The following is a 24846-nucleotide window of genomic DNA, read 5'->3' on the forward strand; positions in this document are numbered from 1 at the left end:
TCCTGCAGCCATTTTCACTCCAGAGGGGCCATCATTTTCAAATTATTTCTTAACTTTTGCTCTTATATCTAAATTAAAGTATATTAAATTGCTACTTTTTGCTTGTCTTTAGATTTTAGGCATTACTGATTGACATCCCTATATGGAAGATGAGAATTTGTTATTCTCCACATACACAGATTCCTTCCTTACCCTCATCCTTCCAATATAATTTGGAGTTAGACCAATATATATTTTACATTTCCATGACTATGTAAATATTATGTATAGGTGACCCCCATGGTATACTATAATTACGTTACTTATCTAAACATTTTTTTTGTTTTTTCTGGAGTTCATTTCTTCCCCCTTGACTTGCATAGCTTTCCAGGTGCCTCTCTTAGCCATCCCTCAACTATCTTACAAAAGTATAATCTCCTCTCGGTAAATTCAAACACATCAAGCATTTCATTAGCCTCATCTTCTCTGGGACATTGCACTCAGATGACAGTGGCATTTATTATGGTTGTTCAGATCAGTGCCCTCACTTCTAGGTTTTTGGCTTCTTCACTGATTGTGAATGACAGGGGTAAACTGGGTAAGTGAGATGGTACTTGTGTTCAGAATGTTGGGGATTTTCTAGTATTCTATACAGATAGAGAATCTAAAATGCCTTCCTAGCAAGCTCTTCTCTGAGATGAAGTATATCAGGCGCTATACTGTTAGTGCCTCTTACTTTCATGTTGTCTCATTTCTCCTTTTCATTTTCTTTGTAGGATATCAACTTCCTTACACACAATTCTGTAAAATACTTAACTGGTTTAGTAACATTTTCTCAAAGTTTAGGTAAGGCAGCAATATTTTCTTCCCACACAGCAAAAAATCACTCCATCAATATCCAGTCTTGGAAAAATATTGCTGGTGGCACTAAAATTGGTACAACTCTTTTGGGAAATAATTTGCCAGTATGCAAGATAACTACAAAAATCTTCCTTCCCTTGCCTTTGCAATTTTAGTCTAGGACTCCATGCTAAAGAAGTAACCCAAAACATGGAAAAAGCTGTATGTCAGAAGAGTCCCAGTGGTATTATTTGTAGTAGTGAAAAAGTGGAAACGATATCATGTCCATTAATAGGGGAATGGCTAAGTAAATGGTGGGAATATATAGTTCGCTTTTTATGTACATGTAATAACATGAAAATACTTACTGTAACATTAAACAAAAAATAAGAGTAGTCCATCCAGGTACACTGTGATTAGCACTATGTAAAATACACATGTTGAAAACTGAAACCATCTACTCTATACAGCTTATGTCTACATGAACATAACCTCACTATTCCAATGTTTGCTGGCATAACTTTTACTCTTCCAGGAGTCTCTTTGCCAGGTAAATAAGTTTATTTTTCATAACGTAATTTCTCAACAGACCCATCAAATTGTCAGTAGAAAGTGTCAGTTAACAGAACCCCTCAATCCTGCTGTTTCTAACCAACCCTCAACAATTATATCATGATCTTTACCCAATCTTAAGGTCTGCTCATTGAAAGATCCACCTTAAACAAAACTCCAGAATTTCAATAAAATCTGATTTTGCCCTTGCCTTTCTCTAAGACACTGCCAAAGCTCTGTTGAGGTGGTGCTCCCCGTTATGGCAGTGGGCAGTGACCTCAGCCCTGTATTATCATTAGATTGTGTTGGGATACTTGGGAAACCAGCACTCAGCAAAGTAGGAAAACTATGCCATATATGCATAAAGAAAAAGACAAAAGGAATATGTAAAAATAATAGTTATGTTGGGGGATTGGTATTCTGTCAAATTTTCAAGTCTTTTGAACGGTATCCTTATGTAATGAGGACAAGGTTTATTTCATTCAGTAACTAAGACTTTATTTATTCTGATAAAGCCATCTTTTAATGTGTAAAGATCAAATAAAGGCAAAGCTGTGTAACTTGTTATTTTCTTTGTTGTGTTTTGTAGAGAAAATATGAATCTGAAGAGAAGACTACTAAGGTAGGAAAAGAAGCTATTCATACTGTAATGAGGCTCAGTGGTAATGAAAATGATCCCCAAACGCTCTAAAATCACTTAATGTTGAGAAATAATCAGGAAGACATGGACAATGACCTTTAAGTCGGTTTTGGTATTTAATGGAACAGAGGCTTTAGACAGGGGCTTGCTTAGCACTGAGTGACATAAATGTTGTAAATCTAACACAGCGTCGACGCATCTCACAAAATTAAAAGCCAGGGTTTATTAACAAATTTGGTAGTGGATTTTGCAGCGTTAAATGTATTTCCTATCAATCAATCATTTTATGAAAATCAGGAGGAAAGCAGGCAGGCAGATAGTTTGCCCAACTGGCAAAAGCAGCACTCAACTAACTATTCCTTTTGTACACTTGGCAGTTATTTACACAGCTTCTGTTCCAGGTAAAGATATGCTGATGACAGGAATAAAGACAAATATCAAGATTAATCAGGTGATTTTATTTAATATTTACCATTCAGCAGCAACCAACATGAACATCTGGGCTAACAGAATCTCTTGAAATGTTCTGCTATATAGCTGCTTCAGAAATACACACACATGATCAACTGTTCATTGCCAAAAAAAAAAATTTTTTTTAAATGGCTTCAAGAGCAAATAACACTGATTTTATACTGTGCCCAAGCACTAGTCAAGGAATCTATTAAATTACAGAGGAAAAGGAAATCAAAGAAGCTTTGTTATCTTATGCATGTCACCTTATTTAAATGGAAGGAAGTCTTTACTTCTTTAAAGCAATAGGAATACGGATCTTCATATATATATATATATATATATATATGCAGAGAGTTGTATACAGCATATATAATATATATATATATATATATTTAAGGATGTGATTACAAACACAAAGTGTTATCATCAAAAGCAAAAGCTAGTTCAAGAAATTTTCAACCAAAAAACTTGCAAGATACAAAGCTAAAATTTATGTTCCTTTTCTCTATTATGAATAATTTCACTAAACATAAATATTTTAACATATATTAATTTTCTGACATTCAAAATTGTAAAGTCAATATGGCAGAATTATTGTTAGAAGCACATATGTACAAATATTTTTTTTCCGTACATAAAGTATTTGGCATAATTATAACAATCATACTGCATCCACAAGAGTTTGCTTTTATTTTTACTTTTTTTTTTACACATAATGGTATCTCTTATTAAAATTAACCAGTTATGTACAAAAATACTTGAACATTTATTATAGAAAACCTCTATAACCAGCCTCAACAGCGTATACCTGCTGAATGGTTTCATTAAGGGAATATAAAAAAGTTGTCACTGCCTTCCAGGTAAGCTATCAACAAAAACATACACAGTTAAACTAAATTGAGCTTCCCAACAAAAGAGGGAAAATATTCAACAGTATGATTTAAAATACAGTTCATATCTATTGTCAGTTGAGTGTTATAAACAGTCAGTAAAGAAAACAAAGATACAAAATACGTTACCACACACAAGGTGCTTTTTTCACACTCCTATGACTGTGGCATGAGCGTCCCTATCTAGATCTAAGATGCTGTGTTGCAGTATTCAAGCTAGAGTGGTCTACGGCCATCCTCCCTCAACAAAAGGACAACAGGATTAGCTAAGAAGACAAGCTCCACCAGTAATAATGGAGAGTTGTGAGGAATTCCTTATTTTGTGCAGGACTGAAAGTTAATGCCCTTGCCTTTTGAAAGTGCTTTTGCCATTTAATCATGCTAATATATTTTCTCTCTCATTTACTCTATTAATTTACTGCTGTCCTGTATTGATTCCTGAATTCTTGTTAATGGGACACATTAATTTGTGCCTACTTAACACATGAACGTCTGTTCTTCAGTGACAAATCTGGTAGAGGAAACTATCAAGTAAGGAAGGAAGCACAAAATTCAAGTAAACATTTCTCCTATAGGGTCTTTTGCTTCATCTACCCGATTGGAACTCTGGAAGTAAACTGCACCTTGAAAAGAAATACAATAGATACCATGGTGCCAGGGTACTAAAGGGTTTACCAACCAATTGGTAAAGTAGCGTTTTAAGAATGTAGACAGCAGCCAAGGTCAAAAGCAACCTTAAAGTAGTATTTTGCTTCAAGAACAAAACCACTTCCAGTCCCAATCCTTGCAACCCCTTAAGTTTACTGTCTCACTGGCTTGCTTTAACTTTGAATTCTGAAGATGTGCACTCATCAGTCTGTTCATAGAAAGAGGCAGAAATCTCACCTTATTTACAGAAGTCTTCTAAAATAAGGACTGCTGTGTTTGTTAGGATGTACATCGACTTAATAAGCTTTCTTGACGGATCAAGTATTCAGTAAAAAGTATACAACATTATCACGCTTCGTATTGTTCGACAATATTGTATTGGTTTTAAGATTAAACTATGTAAAAAAAGTGAACATAAAAAGATACAAAAGAAGGCTTTATTACTATTTATCACTTCCAAATGAGAAACGCTGTAATGAAAGTTCAGCCATACTTGGAACACCTGGCGTTTGAGATCAGTAACTTTTAATATTGTGCAACATTCTATTAACAAGTGAGTTTTAATTCCATTCATCTAAAGACAAATCTGAGTAAGTTATTAAAGTGCCTACACTAAATGTCTTCTCACCATACCTCTTATTTCTTGTAAACGGCAGAGAATTCATGGCAAGGAAATAGAAAAGGGACTTCTTATAACTGGGAGACTTTCCGGGGCAGGGGTCTGGGCCGCGGGCCGGGGTCCATCCTCCTGGTCCCGTTCTCCAGGTGTCCCGATCGTGCCGCCAGAGGCTTGGGGGGCAAGGCGGGCGGTTCCGCCGTGATGGGGATGGACAGGCTGTGAGGTAGCGGGACGGGGCGCCGCAGAGTCCGCTCGTACACGCTGTACGGCGGCGGCGTCTTGCTCTCCTTGCGCGCCAGCTCTTCAGACCCACTGTGGCCTGACCCCGACCCCGGCGCCACTGACTGTTCGTTCACCTGATTTTCAAAGCCTGAGGTTTCCGACGTGCTACACCGGCTGAGGGACGAAATCCCACTGCTATAGCTGCCGGACAGGACGGGGGAGTTGGAGATGAGTCCTGGGGAGTGATACTCCACCGGAGAGGGGGTGAAAGACTGCATGGATCCCTGTGCGGAGTGGAAAGGGCGGGGTGGGGGAGACACAGCAGAGAGTCACTGACAGACACTGTGATGAGCTCAACTGTGTCCCCCACCCATCCATAGGTTGAAGCCCTATCCCCTGACCCCCCCACCCCCACCCCCCGCCCCGCGCCAATGTGCCTGCATTTGGAGATACAGCCTTTAAAGAACGAGTAAGTGAAATTGAGGCCCTCAGGATGACCCCAACCCAATCTGGTATCCTTTTAGGAAAAAAAATTGGACACAAAGAGACACCAAAGACACATGCACACGAAGAAAAGACCCTGAGGACATAGGGAGAAGGTGGCCATCTGCAAGTCAAGGAGAGAGGCCGCAGGAGAAACCGAGAATGGTGGCACCTTGGTCTTGGACCTGTAGGCTCCAGAACCGTGAGAAAATACATTTCTGTTGTTGAAGCCCCCCCCGCCAGTCCGTGGGGTTTTGCTCTGCCGGCCCTGGAAGACTCATGCAGACACCCAGACTCAAATCTGAGTGCTGGCGTGCCTCAGAACCGCACATATCCATCAGGCATTTATCTGCCAGGGCCGCCAGTCCATTCAGTTCACCTCACTGCCCACTTTACTCCTTATCATGGTCAGGACAGAAAGAGGATAAAAGTACTCAGGGAGAAAATGCAGAGGCATATCATTAGTCCCATGGTTTGAAGGATAGGAAACTGGCAAAAACCAAAACAAAACCAAACCCGTTGGAGGTCCCACTTCCCTTTCTAGCTCAGCAGAACCACTGGAAGTTCTAGCAACAACTGCTCACTTTCTCTTACTGGAGATATTATTTTGAAGCTGAGCAGGGCTGTCCCGTTTGGATGGGGCATGAATTCTTCACTTGCCCCCCCATTCCCACCCCAGCACACTGAGGCCTCCTGGCCTCCTTCCCTCATTTGTTAGCTGTCTAGCCCCGCTGCCATTGGAATGTGCTACTTCCCTAAGGCTTCCACACTGGGAAATACTGCACCCTATGTGCTCCTTGAGTCCATTCAAAGCACATTAGCTTCTTAAGGTCTTATAATAAAGCAAAACCTAAATGACTTTGCTCAGCCCAGTGTTTCCTAAACTTATTTGACCATAGACCATTTTTTTTTCATGTATCACATAAACGGCCTATAAAACCAAGAAATGTTACCCTAGACTAACTTTACCTTGGTCTCTCCTTTGAAACAAAAACAATGCTAGTAGACACAAATCCTTTCATTTAGCAGGAGCCTAAAGTTAAGCATGGCTAATTAATTAAGAGGTCCAAATTCACTGCAATTTTTTGTCAAAAGTTAGACACTAAGTTCAAAATAAGGCAGGTAAGCTGAGTCTTCACAGGGTTAATTCCATCATTTAATTGCTGATAAAACTATCAGTCAAGGAGTTTTCTGCATTCTAAGCACAGCAAAGCTAGTAACTTGGTAGCACTACGCCCTCTAATGTAACCCAGGAGTTACAACACAAACGTTCCACCCATTTTCTCTTCAAACCTATTTTGTAAAAATACGGCTACGAAGCTACCTATGGTGGGTAAGAACATAGGCAGGTCTGTGGAGAGACAGTATACACCACTTTGCTAACTATCTGGTGGCTACTTGAACATTTTCAGCCCTTCGATTCTTTCTATTTTTTAAGAATCAGTTCCTAGTCTTATCTTATTACTACTCTGCACAATCAAGTTAAAAAATGCATGTGTGAATTCCAGAGCAACACATGGGGCTCTCTGCAAGCAAGGGGAAGTGTAACGATGCGGAAACACCATGTTGCTTTTGTTCCCATCACATCAAGATGACAGTCAATGGCTTCCAGGGTGAATGCAGTCCCATGTACTTTACAATTAATAGCTGCTCTACAGAATGACAACCAAACTAGCAAATAATTTGCACCCACCAGCAAATTTTGACATCAGCAATGTTGGCAATGCAAACAAAATCACACTTCTTTGCAATTTTCTCCGTTTGGAGGGGGAGGGGTTCCTTCCCCATTCTCAATTTCTACCAGCAACAATCCTTAGTGCCACAGATGTATGGGATCACAATGTGATCCCATGTGTTTGCAGAAGCTAATTTGTCCTTTTCTTTTATGTTAGTTAGAAATGTCTAATCAACAAAAAGGACAAGGAGTGTGTAAATCCTAAGTAATTGCGGTACAAAATCATCCTTTCAACGCTCACTTCAACCTCATATTAGCCTCTGGCATAGCACCTCTGAACACCTACCTCTGAATGTACTGACAATCCTTGCAGCCAGTCTGATTCAATTTGGATAGGGACTAAATATTATTCTTTTTTTTTTTTAATTCATTTTTAAAATTTTTGGCTGCATTGGGTCTTCGTTGCTGCGCGTGGGCTTTCTCTAGTTGCGGCGAGTGGGGGCTACTCTTCGTTGCGGTATGTGGGCTTCTCATTGTAGTGGATTCTCTCGTTGTGGAGCATGGGCTCAGTAGTTGTGGCACACGGGCTCAGCAGTTGTGGCTCGCGGTCTCCAGAGCACAAGCTCAGCAGTTGTGGCACACGGGCTTAGTTGCTCCGCGGCATGTGGGATCTTCCCAGACCAGGGATCAAACCCGTGTCCCCTGCATTGGCAGGTGGATTCTTAACCACTGCGCCACCAGGGAAATCCCTAAATATTATTCTTTACCTTCGTGAGGGATTCTGTATGTTTAGAGATGTTAAGAAGCCTATGTCTACATATCAAATCAAATGTCTGATTTCCAGTTTGTTTCCCAGAAATTTAAAAATTCATTTTACTGCCTTGTTTTTCATGATCAAGTATGTATCTCTAATGTAAATGGAAACCTTGGTGTAAAATATTAAAAGAGGAAAAGTTGGCTTTGGCGTTTTCAAAATGGGTGAGATCTGATGAAAAAGGCACTGGAGAATATTTAGTAGATCTTGATGACTGTTTTTCAATATATGTGTTTGTTTTTGATGTCCCTTAAACCAAAAGACCAGGCTGAAAATGCCCTAGGAGATACATGGGGACCATTTCTTTCCGAATTCAGTGTATATTCTCACTCTAGTTTGTACCTTCTCTTGCCACCATTTGGAGAAAAAGCCTAATAATCTGAAAACAAATGGCAGGCTCCCCAAAGGGAAAGCCTAGTGCTGTTTTCTTACCCATCTTCCTCTCCCCCTTCTTTATATGTTCTTTGCCTGGTCTGTGCAGATGAAAGCACCTCATTGATGTACCAGGGAAAAAAGTAACGTGGGGCTAATCTCTAGCCTCAATCTAAACAAGAGCCTGTACCTTCAGTGGAGATCGCCCAGCAGGCGATGGGGATACCGACGTCGTGTGTCTTGCTGGTGAAGCTGTAAAGACAGAGAGATCATTTCAATTCAGAAAACCAGACAGCTGACTACCTGCAAAAGCCCTCTGTGTGTACAAACCCATATAGATGATCTAGTGCACAAGGGTCTAGGCAAGGGGGTGGGGAGCGACTAAATGGTGCCCACCCAAAACGGATTCTTCACAAAGGATGGCAGCTCCAAGACATGGGGTAATTAGTGAAAAGTCACCAGTGTATACATTATGCTTTAACCACAGTGACAGGACCCCAAGCTGGTCCAAAGTCCTTTCCACTTCCTCAAAGTCCAGATGCTTCTCTGCTGCTTGGTCTATTTCAAAAGGTGCTTTTAGGTGTGAGGTGCCAGGGAGCAGACTTCGGGAAATAACTGCTGACTTTGGCCCTGAGCGGGAATGGGAAGACCCAAGTCATCCAGACAGCTTAGAATAGGTCCCAGGAATATACTGACATCAGCCTCCCCTTCCATCCCCCAATATTCCTGAAATTGACAGGAAAGCCTTGGCCATATCATACAAGAGGTAAGAAGTTTTCCATTTTTCTCCCTAATGTTTGTCCTCGGGTCTTCCCTTTATCTCTGGGAGGTGGTATCCTATGGATTTTATCATCAAGGCAAAGAAGAACCCTCTCTTTGTTTCTCCCACCAGATTTTCAAGCCCTACACCCGGGACACAGCTTGTTTGATAGCACTGCTCTGTGTGTGCGCTTGTGGGTCAAATCCAGCTCTCTAAAGCATAACCACACATACTAAAAGCCTGCCGTGACACCGTCAACATTGTGCGTATAAGCCAGATTTCCCAATTCTGCCTACAGAGGTTTCGATGAGCTCAGAGTTCGCTGCTGTGTGATGAGCTGCCATCCTCCCAGATGTCACAGTGAGGGCTGTAACTCATAAGAAAGCTACAGAAAGGCTGAAGGGAAGAGAGACAGTTACAGATCCCCCCAACAGTGACCACACATGATGACATGAGGACAGACCATGACAGCAATCAGTGCAGAAGGGAAGGCAGCCCTGCCAAGTTAACCAGGAAGAGGTACGGTCATCTGTGCACTCTGAGCCTAAGGGACCAGGAAGAGTGGCTGGTCCCCACACTGTGGGGTTGTGTGGCCTCCATCTTACACGCTAGGGCATGCTGTCAGCGTGTGCCATGTTCCATCACCACTGTTAGTTCTCCTATGGCATCAATTGTGGGTGTTGAGTATGGAAGAAAAACATGCATGTATAGAGAAGGCAGATCTTGATTGGAAATGGTATGTCTGGCAGAAGTCAAGGTTTACTATTACTTGGGACCCTCTTCCTCTCAACTTAGGTGTTCCCCGGTACCGTCACTGGGAGATGCACAGCAGCCCCTGTGCGTACTGAAAGTTTACAGTGATGTTTCTCTGGAAAGACCTAAAATAGTTCTATCGGTGTCCTTGTCTACAAGTCTGAATGAGCAGGAACCTAAATACCATGAATATTATTGTTCCTTAGAAGATGCTTTTTGAGTTACCAACTTTAGGTACACAGCCAGGTTTAAATTGGAGGTTGCCTGAATATATGGACATCATGAATAAAATACCAATCATCACTGGTTGATGAGTTTTAAACTTCCATGGTCACACTGACCTACTTATGCAGAGTATCAATTAAGGCTAAAGTTATTTCTTTTTCTGTTTAGAGATCTCACATGTCTTTCCAAATCTATTGGTGACTTTTTGCTTTGGCGAGTATAAAACAAACTGGGTAGCCCATAGTTTATTTTAAAAAGAGAGAGAGTCATTTTTCTTAGTGAAAAAAGAAACTAGAAAGATGAGATGCTAAAATACAGCAAATGAAACATGGACGATCAATCCAGAAAAATCCATGAAAAACAGTGTCATATTTTCTCTTGCCTTTAGGCTGTTGTATTTGTAAAGCTTCAAAACTACTCTAAATATACGTTAAGTGTTGAAAAGACTCTCCACATCACCAGGATAGGATAAGTAAAGCAGGGTAGCCCCTCTTAAAAACCACCCCCATATGCAGGTCACCAAGCAACGGCTTATTCAGGAGGAAAGGGGAACTATTATTGTTATAAACTCACGAAGGAAGTTTCTTAAGAATAATTTTCAGTGGTTCTCAAGTCTAAAAAGGTGTGGTAAAATACAGATTCTAAGGTCTTGGCCCAGAAATAGTAAAATTCTGATTCAGTAGGTCTGAGGTTAAGCCCAAGAATTTTGCTTCTTAAACCAACACCCTAAGGGATTCAGTGCCTTGAATGAACCCTTTGAGAAATATGACCCTTGAATACAGACCTGTCTAGGCAGCAGATAACTACGGATGCACTGTTAGTTGTTTTCCACAAGCCTATCCAAATCACACTTAGTCAATCCTATTTAGGGGCTACCTGAAACTGGGGCATCAGTCCTGAAGAAAGTGGCTAGACTTAGTAAAGGTTGATAAGAATGAGGTGACTCAGGATAGCATAGAAAAAATGTTAGTGTCTCAGCAAGGTTAGGGTACCCCCTAAATTCTGAGGATGGCATGTAGGAAAAGAAAATTCTACAAAATCTGTCTGTGGGGTTTATTAGGAATGGTGCACTGCTTGACTTAGTGTTAACAGGAGTTCAGGAAAGAGAGGGAACACTACAAACAAATTATAGAGCTACTACTAAGGACACCAAATGCCTACCTTTTTGAGGAATTCAGGACAAGCTGGAGTAGTCAATAAAAGTTATTTTATGAAAGTGATTGTTAAGTGCTTCAAATACCCACCAGTCTGTGTGGGTCTTGGAGGGACAGGGGGAGAGATAAGTTTCCTACCGTCCGACATGTTCTTGGCTTCCTTCCCACTGTCCAGGCTCCAGCTGCTAGGGGTGGGATTCACAGCTGGAAGGGAATAACACAGCTAAAAACACACGGTTTTTAGGGTTTTTGCCCTGTAAACACTCGAAATCTTAGAAGAAAGTCAGAATTATCCAGAATGAAAAAAATCAACTGGATTAAAAAAAACCCAACAAACTTCCTAAATACCGAACTTTTACTTAATTGCCTACCTCACAGTTATAGTTGATATTTAATTGGGTGATAGCATGTCTCTTTCTTTCCCTCAAGCAGTCAAACAGAACTATACATTTCTACACGAGAGTGTGGAAACTTGTTGAGAATTATAGATCTGTTTAGATGCTGGATAACAGATGGAAGATGTAGTCACTAGACTATTTTAAAACTTGATTTTTAGTAGAAATTTCTGGACTAGTGGCACCCTGAAAGGGGGAAGGCAGTGGCACACTAATATCTCCACGGTCTGGCAGAATTAGTGGCAAGGAACAGCCACGCCACACCATCCTGTTGGCCCTTGTTTCTAAAGTCAATGGGCTATAGTGAAGAACGTCCTAAAAAAATAATTTGGAGTACTGACGGTATCATTCCTTTTTTGTAATCCGCCTGCTCCATGCTTCAGCAAGATGCAGAAATATGGAACAACCCCGTTAGGAACAAGGGCCAGACGCACAAGGTTATAAATAGCCGCTCTGTGATGAGCTTTACGACATCAAGCCTTTAGAGATTTCCAGTAGCTTGCTCCCTGAACAGACACTGCCACCTGATGGACATATCTAGAATTTCAACATTTTACCATTCTTTATATTACCACTTTCATTGGATGGAACTACCACTCGTAAAATACTTTTCCTCCGGTCCTTTTAAATGTGCTTTGTGGTTTTCTTTGGTATAAAAGGTGGGAAAAAGACCACGTTCCTAAATTCTCCAGACAAAGATCAATATCTGACTTGTAACTTTAAAGCAAAATGTGTGTTTTAAAATAACTGGCTACAGTTCTGCTGATTTCTATTTCGCAAGGAAAGTTTTAATGTATCGGTGTAGTCAAATGACGATGCAGTCGAGCTCTTAATGAGGACAGTTAGAATGCACTTTACACGGATATTTCGTTAGTGACTCTTAATTCACTGGCCTGGGGACTGCTCTGATTTTTTGAGGCCTGACCCTGGGAGGTGAGCAGGTGCCTTGCTGCCAGCCCCGCCCCCCTGGCTGAGGAAGTCGCATTTAATCTGCTCTTCCTCCTCTGCTGTGTTGCACAGACTGATGCTAACCGGCTATGAACTGCTAGGCATGTGTTTGTTTCTCATTTTTTCAGGTGACCTTGAGGCAGGGCACACTCCATCATGCACGGGATTGCAATTCTTAAAGAGCATCTGAGTCCCCGCAAACGACAGATGAGCTGGCAGAATGAACTCTGTAAGGCAGACACAAAGTGGGACCAGGGAATCGATCTGAGAAGGTGCTTATTTTCATTGCACTGAACAAGTAGCCTAATTGGCCACTTTGTTTCAGGTAGCGCAGGCCTTGCCTCAGTGACTCACTGAATGACACCAGAAGTCATTAAACAGAGGAGTCCCTACCTGGCTCAGATTCTGCTGTTAAATCCTACAAGAACACAGTTTGTGAAGAATGCATCAGAAATAACTGTCTTTCATTCATCTCGTAAAGAGAAAATTAGTCCAGATCATTAAAGGTCTGGAGATCTGCCTTCCACACAGACACACGGGAGACTGGAGGAAATGAGGACAAAACAAACCATTACACATTCCAGGACTGATGAAGGGGCTGGCTTTATACCCACCTTTCTCAGGCGCAGAAAGATTTGGGTCACTGCGTGGCAAGGCCCCGTCTCCAATATGACTAAACAGCAGCCTCTGGAAAGGCACAAGAATCTATTTTTATGACGCAATATGCTAACATGTGAGACCTTCTAGAAAATGAGATGATTATCTTATTACTGAACCTTTTCGTTGAAAAAATGTTTTTATATGCTGTGATGAGGCTAGGAACAAAGAATTCAACTATATTTAAGGGAAAAAGGGCATAGACCCTTAGGGTTCAAACAGTGTTTTAAAAGTCTATACTAGGGCTTCCCTGGTGGTGCAGTGGTTGAGGGTCCGCCTGCCGATGCAGGGGATGCGGGTTCGTGCCCCGGTCCGGGTGGATCCCGCATGCCGCGGAGCGGCTGGGCCCGTGGGCCGTGGCCTCTGGGCCTGCGTGTCCGGAGCCTGTGCTCCGCAATGGGAGAGGCCACAGCGGTGAGAGGCCCGTGTACCACAAAAAAAAAAAAAAAAAAAAAGTCTATACTAGCTTTCAAATATAAATTGCAAATAGGTTTTGTAATAAAATGCAAGGAAAAAATAAACAGTAAGCAGTTAAGTTATGGTGCTCTTTGTAAATACAAATGCTAGACTGGCAATACGAAATGCAAGTAAGAATTAAAGGAGGAATATTAGCTCAAAAAATCTCTAGTGAATGGACTTTACATTTTAAATCCTAGATTAGGTTAAAACATATGAAATGGTCAATATGTTACAATTTTTAACCCACAAAAATGCCAGTTTTACATGGTTCTACCTAACATATTAAACAAAAAGGTGCAAAGTCCTTAAAAGTAGATGCACCAGAGCAATGTGTATTATTGAAATTTTGGCAACATGCAGACTGTTGCAAATTTGACCAAAAGCAGAAAACTGGAGAGGCTAACCAGCAAGTCTTTCATGCTAACAGCATGCTGGTGACATGCTCTCCAGGAGCAGATGGAACAAACTGTGAAATTCCTTTGCAACATCAAGTGACAAAGGGAAATTAAACCAGTTAGCTGGTCCAGCCAAATGCACGCAGATATAATTTCTGTGAGACATCAGTGTTGTGTGGATGAGGTATCCTGGAACTTTGGGGAAGATCACACAATCAGCAAAGATAAACCCATCAAGCCAAACCCCACTCACTCTCATCCCTTTCCAGATGTAGCTACAGACTTCTGCCAGGATGGTGTAGAGAAACAGAGAAATGAGCTGGAGGATAAATAACTATTACTCTCTGCTCGCAAGTTTTCCCCAAATAATCGGTAAAACTCAGGGCTCCACATGAATCTTATCTTTGAAACCCTCCTTCAAAGCACTTGAAGGGCCCAGAGGGTCAAAACCTTGGCCCTGCTCTCACTCGGACTAACAGAGATCACTGCAAAACCAAGTCTGGGGTGGGTGATGAGGGCCACGTGCCTTATTCCTGAGGGCTGCAGGGGAGGCCCTAGGATTCAGCTTCCTCCTCAGTGCACCAAAGAAGAATGGCAAAGGTAAAAAGACATGTTCCTCACTCTTGGGTACCTCAGCAAGGAATCCGTGGCAGCTCTCTCGAGTTAGGTGGAGGCAGAAAGAAATGCTGCTGGGCAGCCATGCGTCTCCTCAAGGGTCTTTGGCTAATGTAGGAAGTTCCTCCAAATTTCTGTTACAGACACATGCAGACAGACACCCCCCAACTCATTCACCCAATCACCCCTCCTAATGTTCAAGTAGCAGCAACGAAATACAGAGTCGGATCAAGGTGGGTTAAATCATTTCCCATTTCCCTATCAGCTTCACTGCTCAGGCAAATACCCACGTATCCACATCAGACACATGGCTCACACAGAAATTCCTAACAACAGGCGCAGGGCAGAGGTGTGCTCTTCACCCAGCTGGACCCGTCAACACAGCCTATCTGGTGGCCTCTGGCAGCTACCGTGAGGTTCTGCAGAGAGACGTAAGCAACAACCAGACGTTTCCTCGTTTTCTAGAATTTCCATCCCACAAGGACTACCTGAGAAGGTTCCACAGGTGTCGGGTAGATGGCACTGCATGGCCGCTCTCTCGGGGACAGGCAAGAGTTTTCTCTGGAATGTTTGTGTTTGTCAGACAACAAAGGAGAAGCTGGCAAGAGAAGGAAAGAAAGGCTCATCAGGGTGGTGGGCTGGGCCCGTTTGGAGGAGAGAGCCTGAGCATGCGGGGGCCACCACAGCTCCTGGGGGCTGGAAGGTTCTCTGGGAACCCTTAGTCCACCCCACACCCTGGTGCTGACCTCTGGCACTCGACGGAGCAGAACTTGTCACATTAGGCGAGGCAGAGTGAGTAGAACTCAAGCTTGAGGTAGATGGACTTGGCTGGAAAACATGGGAGCTGTTATCAAACACAGCTTAGAGGCTGCAGACAATGCTGACACATTTGAAACAAAATCATCAGTTCTTTTTTCAAATTAGAAAAAAAGTCCAGTAAGAAATATGGAAAAATCTCCCTAACTCAGACTGCTAAGGATGCCTGTCTGAATTAATCAAGAATCTGAGATTTTGACTCCTGCCAAAGGAATGCATTTGTGTTCATTTCAGCTGCATACATCCTATGACTTAGGAGCAGTTAGCAGCGGCTCCCTGACTAAAGCACAAGCACAAAGACTCCCAGCCTCGGGCAGGTCAATAGGTGAGTGCTTCTAAAAGGCAGAGAACACGCCTTTGCATTTTCTCCAATGTAATGTGTTCAAAGCATGAATCTGGCAATATGTATTATGCCCCTTTTCCAAAGACAGTGGTGAGGAAAATTTCCGCTGAGCCTTACCGAGTTACTATCAATGCCCTATCAGCCGAGTCTAAATACAAATTTTGGTTGCAAGAGTTACACTGACGCTAAAATCCCTAAAACCTATGTTTTTTCTTTTGTAAAAAATGTTTTATTATGGGAAATTTCCAACAGGTACCTAAGTGGAGAGATCTTACAATGGGCCCTGAAACCATATCTTCTTAAAGGAAAAAAACAAAACACTTAGAAATGCTAAGAGGTCAGTGGTGACAAGCTCCAGGAGTCCCAACTGCAGACCCGACTCAGAGGCAGAGCTCAAAGTGCCCCCCTGCACGGCCTGCCCGGGCTTTCCCATGGCTCGCTCAGGTCTTCTTACAGTGGATGGGGGAACTTTGAGAGGATCATCTCTGTAGACTCCAGAGACCAGCAAGGCAACACGAGTGTTTAAAGGTTTGTCCTGAAGTCAAGTTCTCGCTCATAGGTCTGTTCCTAAGCACAGCAGAGTGAACGGAAACACTCATGATCGAGACAAAAAGGGAATAAACAGGACCAGACAAAAAAGCTAATCAAGTACCTGCATGTGAAAGACTTCATCAGAGCTTTCTGACTGCCCTGTAATATTGCTTACTTCAGCAGAAGCTTGTGAGGACAGTGAAGAGGAAGAGTATCGGTTGACAGCTGGGTAACTCAATGGGCTGTTTTGGGGGGAAAAAATAATGGTTGTTAACTCAGTCTCTGAATTGTACTTTATCACATGCTGGCACGGTATAAAACCAAAGGGGAAAAATATATGCACATCCCATTTTGTTGTCTCCTGTTTGCCTCAATATGATCAAATGTCTGAGTTTATTTATTTCTCATGCTGTTGCTGTTTTACCAGTGGCAGATGTCTGCAGCTGCCTCGAGGGTTAATTATTTCATTAAGAAATTGCGTATTTGACAAACTGTGCCGCAAAGAACGAGAGAATCGTCCCAGATCATCTTGTGGGGACGCCAAAGTGTCAGATAATTCAGAATATGACTTACCTGCGTCTAGGAATTACCCTGGTACCATCTGGGCTCATAGAAGCAGGTGCTGAGTTTCTACACACGCGAGGGCTTCCATTAGGAAAATGGACTGGACTGGCTTGTATACAAGCAGAGAATTCCTAAAGAGGTAGTAAAGAAAATATTTCGGAATAGTAATTACAAGGGCAAAATCACTCGTGAGGTATTTCGCTGCACTAGATGTGCATTGTAATTGTCAGGAAGTCTTTCTATAGGGACCTTATAAAGGTAAGTTTCATTATTATTAAGCTTTATCTCATTTACTTTTTTGTTTTCATAAAGGTTGAGAGTGACAAACAGAAGTTAATGCAATTTTAGGATTTGAGGGCTCTCTGGTAAAATGGTGCAGTTTGGTAGAAAAACCACAAGATGTCACTATTGGATATTTCATCGTCCCTCTACCAAAAAGCAAATGGCAGAGGTCAGACTGCCCCCCCCCATGGACACTTTGTGTACTTGCCTGTATTCCTAAGCTGGACTTCATCACAAAGAACTGGTCGACCAGCTTTTTGTGAAGCGGTCTCATATCTTGAGGTACAAACTTCTCATGCACGGCCAAGCCAAATTCCAAAATCTGTGCCTTGATAGTAACATAAGGAGAAAATCCACATCAGTGGGTACCTCCTCTAAGTGCCTGCTAGGGGATTCAAGCACGGTACCATGCATTTTGCATGCAATATTGCTAATCTCTCAATCTGACAAGATAGCAACAATCCTTAGTTTACCGGGGAGGACACCAAGGATCAGAAAATTCTGCATGTACTAAAAAAGGACAAATGAGGATTTGAACTTAGGTCTCTCTGATTCCAAAGACTTGATTTTCCTACTACCCCAAGTTTCTTTCCCATGATTTTCGACCTATAACAACAACCATTTTAAAACAGTTAAGTGTTTCTTTGGCCCCTTCCTGCACTTCTCAGGATGGGGCAGGGAATGGGGGCGCCCTGTTAGGAGGGGCAGGTGGTTCTCCCCCAGGGACCTCTTTTCTGGATGGCACCCTCTCTGCCATGTTTCCCTTCTCTCTCCCATCAGGTTCTTCTCCCTCCCTCTCTCAGATTTTCAAAATCTGTCAGGGAGGAAGGGACAAGTGAACGGCAATTCTGTAACAGTTGCAATGCTTCTTGTTTTTGTTAAAAAAATATTATTCTTGTTCACTTATTCTAATGCAAAAAGGAACAGCTCCTATTTTTTAAAAAGTTTTCCTGCTGTGAGAACCTAAACCAAGATGAATATAAACATTCAAGTTTTCTCTGTACAGGTATCAAAAGTGCTTAATTCCTTTGATTTGAGTAGCAGCTGTCTTTTACATTTTTAAAAATTCCCCATGCTATAGTGGTCAAAAGAACAAATTCCAGAGGCTGAGAGGAAAACAAATGACACATCACTACGATGGCGCTTTATCTTTACAGCCCGTGAAGTTTCAAGTTTGAAAGCCAGGGCAAACAGTACTGACTCTGGGGGGTGAGAGCATCCAGCGCCCTTCCAAAGGGGTCAGAACTGCGGCAACTTCTGCTCTGGATGCCCATCTACCACCAGCACATTTGCATACAGATAAAAATACCTTGAAATAAACATCAAGGACACCTTGAAAGGAACAGCTTGAGTGGAGTGTATGTCTGAGGCATAAAGGGCGAGCTTGGTCTCTGTGGGGAGGGTAGGAGGGATGGAGGAGCTGAGCCTAAGTGTAGATGCCTCAGTCCTTTGCATCTTAGACACTAGCTGGGAGGGGCCCTCCCTTTTGTGCAGATAACATCGAAGGTTGGGTTCTCCCAGAAGTAGGCTCCAACATGGAGATTAGGCTGTTTACTGGGGTGTATCCTTGAGATCACTGCCTGTGGGAGGGAGGGAGGGAGGGGCAGAAGTGGGACTTGACCAAAAAAGAAACTGAACTGGATGGCAGCCTGGCAGCCTTCTGCCAACCCCAGGGGAGCTCTGGACCTTTAACGGTCTGTCACAGTTGTGTTTTGTTGGGCCCAAATGGCCAGGCTCTGTCTCTCCTCCCCAGTCACTGGATGCAGGTCATCTAGGAAGGTGGAGATCTTAGGCTACGTGGCTCTCTGCAGCAGAGGCAACGCCGGAGGACCTGAGAGCCTAAGGTGTCTTCTAGCAGGTAGGGCCACAGCTCCCTTCTGGAAGGGGCACTGGGGCAGTGCACCTCCATGTCTACTAGACAGTTCTCTGAACCCCCTCACAGAGGTCCAGAGGATGGTGCCCAACCCCCTTCCTATGGTCCCACAAAGACATGTGACCCGCCCAAGGTCACATGGCAGTCACTTGCACTACATGGCCTATGATAGGATCTAATGCTTCCTATGCCATAGCTCTTTCCACAAGGCCCCATGAATATAATCAGGCAGAATGTGGAGGAAACCAAGGTCCCTCGATTTTTATTTTTCTTGAGAGACTTCTTAACCCTTTTGATTTTAACTCGAGGGAAAGAATTCAGTCAGACTGAATACAGCAGGTAAGTATCCTGGGGTGAGGCAAATCACTTATAAGAGACTGTGCTGGTAAAATACAGGCTTTTAGAAATCAAAAAGGGCTAAAGTCATCCCATAATCCTCAGTACTGGATAACCTAAGCTGCTCACTTCATTTCGAGAATCTACCTCACCCCCAGGGCCACAATGAGAATTTAACTTATTCTATATTTCCTTGCGGGTCAACTTTAAGTAGTTCCTCTCTCTTTTTCAGAATCTATACAACTGACCCTCTTCCAGCCATGGCCCTTGTCCAGCCATAGCCCTTGTCCATGGCCACTTCTCTCCCTTCAGTATTAAGTTTTGTGGACTAAGCCTTCAGAGCATAAAATATGGACTAAAACCAGATACAACCTCATCATTTCCTAATCCAAAACAGCATGTTTTATTTGCTTTTTAATTTGGTATTATCAAGTGGAAAGAGATGCTTTTGTCACATTTAATGGTACATATTCCATTTTTCATGGGTATAAAATTTCCTATTGAACCCAGCCTCCCAACCATAATGTCTCCCACCTCAGAGGTTTTCAAACCATTTTCAGGCCAAGAGCTATCAAAAGGGACACAGCAGGCAACAGATTTTTCACTCTGGTTCTTTGTACTTGATGGAACCAAAGAAATAAAAACCAACTATGCTTCTGTAACGTTGAAAATGATGAGGTTGTATCTAGTTTTGTCCATATCATATAATCTATAGGCTTAGTCTGCATAACAGGATACTTCCAAAGCAAAGGGTATTGACTGCCCACTTCCTTATTCTAACATTTAATTAAGTAAGAATCTCATTCATTCATTTACTTATTTATTCATTTTGAGTTAGCCTGAACTTATTTGATCCCAAAATCTTGAGTGAAAAGTTGGCATCAAGTCTTTGGGGGAGACAGTATTCAAAGAACGTTCCAAGAGATTACATGAGGTTGTTTGTTGTAAGGGGCTGCCATAGTCTACTCATTGGTTTTTGTTTTTGTTTTGCATTAAAGTGAGAAGAAAACGTAGAAATTAGCAAGTTGGGATATATTACAAGTGAATCTGTAACCCCTGACTGCTAGCTTCAGTTAGATCACTGATGTAGAAAACCATGTAGATGGGTCTCCAGTTAAGCAAGTATGTATCTACGCAGAAGAGGGGGAAGGTGATGGGCTTCTGCTCCCCTTACCTGCTCAAGCATCAGCTCTCTTAACCGTGCAATTTTCTCTCCATCTTCAGGGTGACTTAAGATATATTCTTTAACAAAGAATGCCTAGTAAGAGAAGGGATAGTCAGTTTACTTCAGGAGAGTTACAAAGGAAGTGAAAGACACCGTTGTTGTGTTTTGAAGCCATCTTTAAAGAAATGATAACATTATACACCACTTTTGGGGGACAGACATAGTGATTCTGAGTACAGTCAGCTGGTCAGATGGGAATATAAGGAAATGATTGTTAACAGGAGATCAGAGATTGTATAAACTTTGTACCTTTGGTAAAACAAATAGCAAATCCAAATCAATAAGCTTTATGACATTACATCCTAAAATAAATTGCCTTAAGACTCAGAATGATCAAGATGGTGGCCTCACCTTCCAAGCTACTGTACCTTTCTGTTTAAAACTAAGACAGCAGATGAAAAATCCACTTAAAATATCTTCTAAACAAGATCAAATTTTTTATGTCCAAGAACCACTCTTTGCTCAGGGAAATGGGTTTAGGTAGACATTCATTAAACAATCCCGATACCCTCACTTCTTTTATTCATCCAAGAAAACACACACACACACACACACACACACACACACACACACACACTTTTATCCTCAAAATATCACATTTTGGGAAACAGAGTAAGTGTGCATCACAAGTTACTGTATGTTTGCTCTATCTAACAAAGAAATCTGGTTGTGTTAATTGTAGCCCTGTGATAGCAGGCTGATGTGATGTGTGCATATTTTGAAAAAAGATTTCTGAAACCTTAAGAAATCACATATGAAAACTTTCAAACGACAATATCTAATGCTCACCTCTTGATACCTGGAAACTCCACCATTAACCGCAGCATCTATAACTCCATTCAGGCACATGGTCAGGGGATTAATATTCTGCATCTGTCTTGTCTGACACTGACTAATCAGAGTCTTCAGCTGCTGATTCTTATTTTCCAATACTTCAGTTGCATTTTCAAGAGGACTCATTTCTACCTGAGAACAAATGAGCATAAATATATTGGATTTTGTGACATTCAGGAAGAAAGACAAGGGACTTCCCTGGAGGTCCAGTGGTTAAGACTTCACACTTCCAGTGCAGGGGGGCACAGGTTCGATCCCTGGTCAGGGGACTAAGATCCTGCATCCCGCATGCCGTGAAGTATGGCCAAAAAAAGAGAAAGAAAGAAAAACAAGAAAGACAAAGTAGATTATCCATGTTCTGAATTATCTGTGCTCCCCCTTGGCTCCCGTCAATATCTCTACCAGGGGCCATAGTAGAATAGACAAGGATGTGGAAGACAAATTATCTGTTTGTAAGGTCTGGGAAGAGAAGGTGATTCTATTCATTGGTTGAAATGTGGTTTGGATAATCAGCACTAATCAATTACATATTAGCAATGCAACAATCAATTTAAACCTTAAAAGAAAATTCAAGCATGTCTTTTAAAACTTGTTTTTCTTTTCTTTTGAAGGCTAAGTGTTCAAGGGCCCTGCATATTATTAACGCCTTTCTAGATACTTAATGCAAAGTACCACAGGAGACACAAAGATGCATTTACAGATCCTCTGATGTCAAGGAGATTTCAGCCTAGTTGGGAAGATGGAACATATGCCCATATGAACCCCATATGCATATATAACAGCACCATAAGGTGGCACAGGATGCCACACAGTTGGGAGTTATAGAAAATAAGATACTCATATATGCTGCAGGATTTATTTGTTGAAGGAGAGCCAAACAGAATCATAATGACTTAACAATTCTCAGTTATGGGAGGCCTAATTGTGAAAATGATGAAAGTGCTCTTCAAATGTATAGCACTGTGACTGTTATCGTCACTGACGTTCTCTTTGAAGAGAAGTCTGCTAAGCTCTCAGCTGTACAATAATTCAAGCTTACTGTAAGCACATTTCAATACTGGTTCTTTCAGTTAAGGAAATAGAGTTTTTAAAGGTCACTTAGATCAGCTTAAACCAACACTGAAAAGTACTAGAATACTTTGACTATGTCAAAATTAAGAATATACATTCATCAAAAGACACAATAAAGGTGAAGGAAAGATAAACCAGAAAGTAGAAGATATTTGTAACATGTAAAACCGTCAAAGAGCCTATGTCCAGAATATACAAAGAACCCTTATAAACCATTTAAGAGAAAGGCAAACAGCTGAATTAAAAATGGGCAAAGAAGTAGCCACTTTACACAGGAAGAAAAACCCAAATGACCAGTAAACATATGAAAAGTGTTGAACCTCATCTGTGATCAAAGAAGTGAAAAATAATACCACAATGACATACTATTAAGCACTCACCAGTATGGCAAAAATAAACATGACACTAGCAAATGAGAGTGAGAATGTGAGCAACTGAATCTCTCAGTTTCTGCTGTTGGAAGTTCAAATTGGTTCAACCACTCTGGAAAACAGTTTGGGATTATGTATTAAAGATGAAGATATCTATATATTATATTTTATGATCCAGCAATTCTACTCCTAGGCATATATCTGAGGAAAAGTATCTGTGTACATGTGTACCAGGAAACATGTACAAAAGTGTTCATGATCATCTCCAAAATCTGTATGTCCATCAAGAATAGAATGCATAAGCATACTGTAGGATACAATGGAATACTTTACAGCAATGAAAACAAGTCACATATAATAACATGGACTAATGTTACAAATAATACTGAGTGACAGATGCAAGTTACAATAGAATATATACAGTATGACACTGTTATACAGGCATACCTCATCTTATTGTACTTTGCTTTATTGTGCTTCACAGATGCTGTGTTTTTTTTTTTACAAACTGAGGGTTCACGGAACCCTCTGTTGAATAAGGCTACTGGCCTTGTTTTTTTCAACAGCATTTGCTCATTTCATATCTCTGTGTCACATTTTGATAATTCTCACAATATTTCAAACTTTTTCATTATTATATTTGTTATGGTGATCTGTGATCAGTGGTCTTTGATGTTGCTATTGTAATTGCTTTGGCATTATTTTAGCAATAAAGTATTTTTAAACTAAGGTATGTACATTTTTTCTTAGACATAATGCTATTACACACAATACACTGCAGTATAGTATAAACATCACTTTTATGTGCACTGGGACACCAACAAATCTGTGTGACTTGCTTTATTGTGGTGGTCTAGAACTGAACCCACACCATCTCCAAGGTATGCCTGTTCAAAACCAGGCAAAACTAAACTGACTTGTTTAAAGAGGCATATATAGGTAATAAACGAAGCAAGAGAATGGATACCATAAAAGTTATGATAAGGGAGGGAGTAGTAATTGGGAAAGGATACACGGTAGGCCTATAGGGTGCTACTGGCAATGTTCTGTTTCTTTACCTGAGTGGTGGTAAACAGGATTTTATTTTCCAATTATTTAGGACATTAAACTTTTTTTTTTTTTTTTGCGGTACGCGGGCCTCTCACTGTTGTGGCCTCTCCCATTGAGGGGCACAGGCTCCGGACGCACAGGCTCAGAGGCCATGGCTCACGGGCCCAGCCGCTCCGCGGCACGTGGGATCTTCCCAGACCGGGGCACAGAACCCGTGTCCCCTGCATTGGCAGGCGGACTCTCAACCACTGCTCCACCAGGGAAGCCCTAAACTTTTGTTTTATGATCACAAAATCTAAATCATAAAGAAGAAGTCTGAGAGCTCTGATGAACTGAAAGTTAAAAAGTGAACAAAACATCTTAGAAACAGAAAGTAGAACAGTGGTTGCCAGGTGCTGGGGGGAGGGGGAAAGGGCAATTGTTGTTCAATGGATGGTGCACAGCAACGTGCTATAGTTAATACCACTGTACTATACATTTAAAAATGATTATGATGGTGACTTTTATGTATTTTTGACCATAGCTAAAAAAATTCATGCTCAACATTATAGATTCAAATGCTATTAATACGAAGAAATTTAAAAAATAAACAAGATGCAATAAACAGACAAAAAAACCATAACTTGGGAAAATATTTCCAACATATATTTCAGCTGAATTATTAATAGATCTCAAATACTGAAGAAAACTACACAAAGAATATAATCAGTGCATTCGCAAAAAAAGAGTCAATAAATATATGAAAACATATCATCTCCACTAGCACTCAACAAATGTCAAAAAAAAATCAACCCTACTGTGATCATTTTTGATCTATTATCTGGAACTTGTAAAATAATAATCAACAGGGCTTCCCTGGTGGCGCAGTGGTTGAGAGTCCGCCTGCCGATGCAGGGGACACGGGTTCGTGTCCCGGTCCGGGAAGATCCCACGTGCCGCAGAGCAGCTGGGCCCGTGAGCCATGGCCGCTAAGCCTGCGCGTCCGGAGCCTGTGCTCCGCAG

General features: G+C 41.6%; 1 protein-coding gene across 1 annotated transcript in view; it reads right to left on the minus strand.

Moving 5' to 3' along the window:
- Positions 1–4692: 4692 nt before the first annotated feature.
- The window catches only part of DOCK4 (dedicator of cytokinesis 4), a 282165-nt gene continuing 262011 nt past the window's right edge, over positions 4693–24846 (minus strand). The window contains 11 exon segments of the mRNA XM_007469745.1: positions 4693–5127; positions 8378–8439; positions 11170–11283; positions 13037–13109; positions 15037–15146; positions 15295–15376; positions 16360–16480; positions 16812–16933; positions 17293–17412; positions 20468–20551; positions 21308–21484. Coding sequence (XP_007469807.1) covers positions 4693–5127; positions 8378–8439; positions 11170–11283; positions 13037–13109; positions 15037–15146; positions 15295–15376; positions 16360–16480; positions 16812–16933; positions 17293–17412; positions 20468–20551; positions 21308–21484 — 1500 coding nt within the window.

Source organism: Lipotes vexillifer, unplaced genomic scaffold, assembly GCF_000442215.2.
Source record: "Lipotes vexillifer unplaced genomic scaffold, Lipotes_vexillifer_v1.1 scaffold597, whole genome shotgun sequence".
Classification (NCBI taxonomy): Eukaryota; Metazoa; Chordata; class Mammalia; order Artiodactyla; family Lipotidae; genus Lipotes; species Lipotes vexillifer.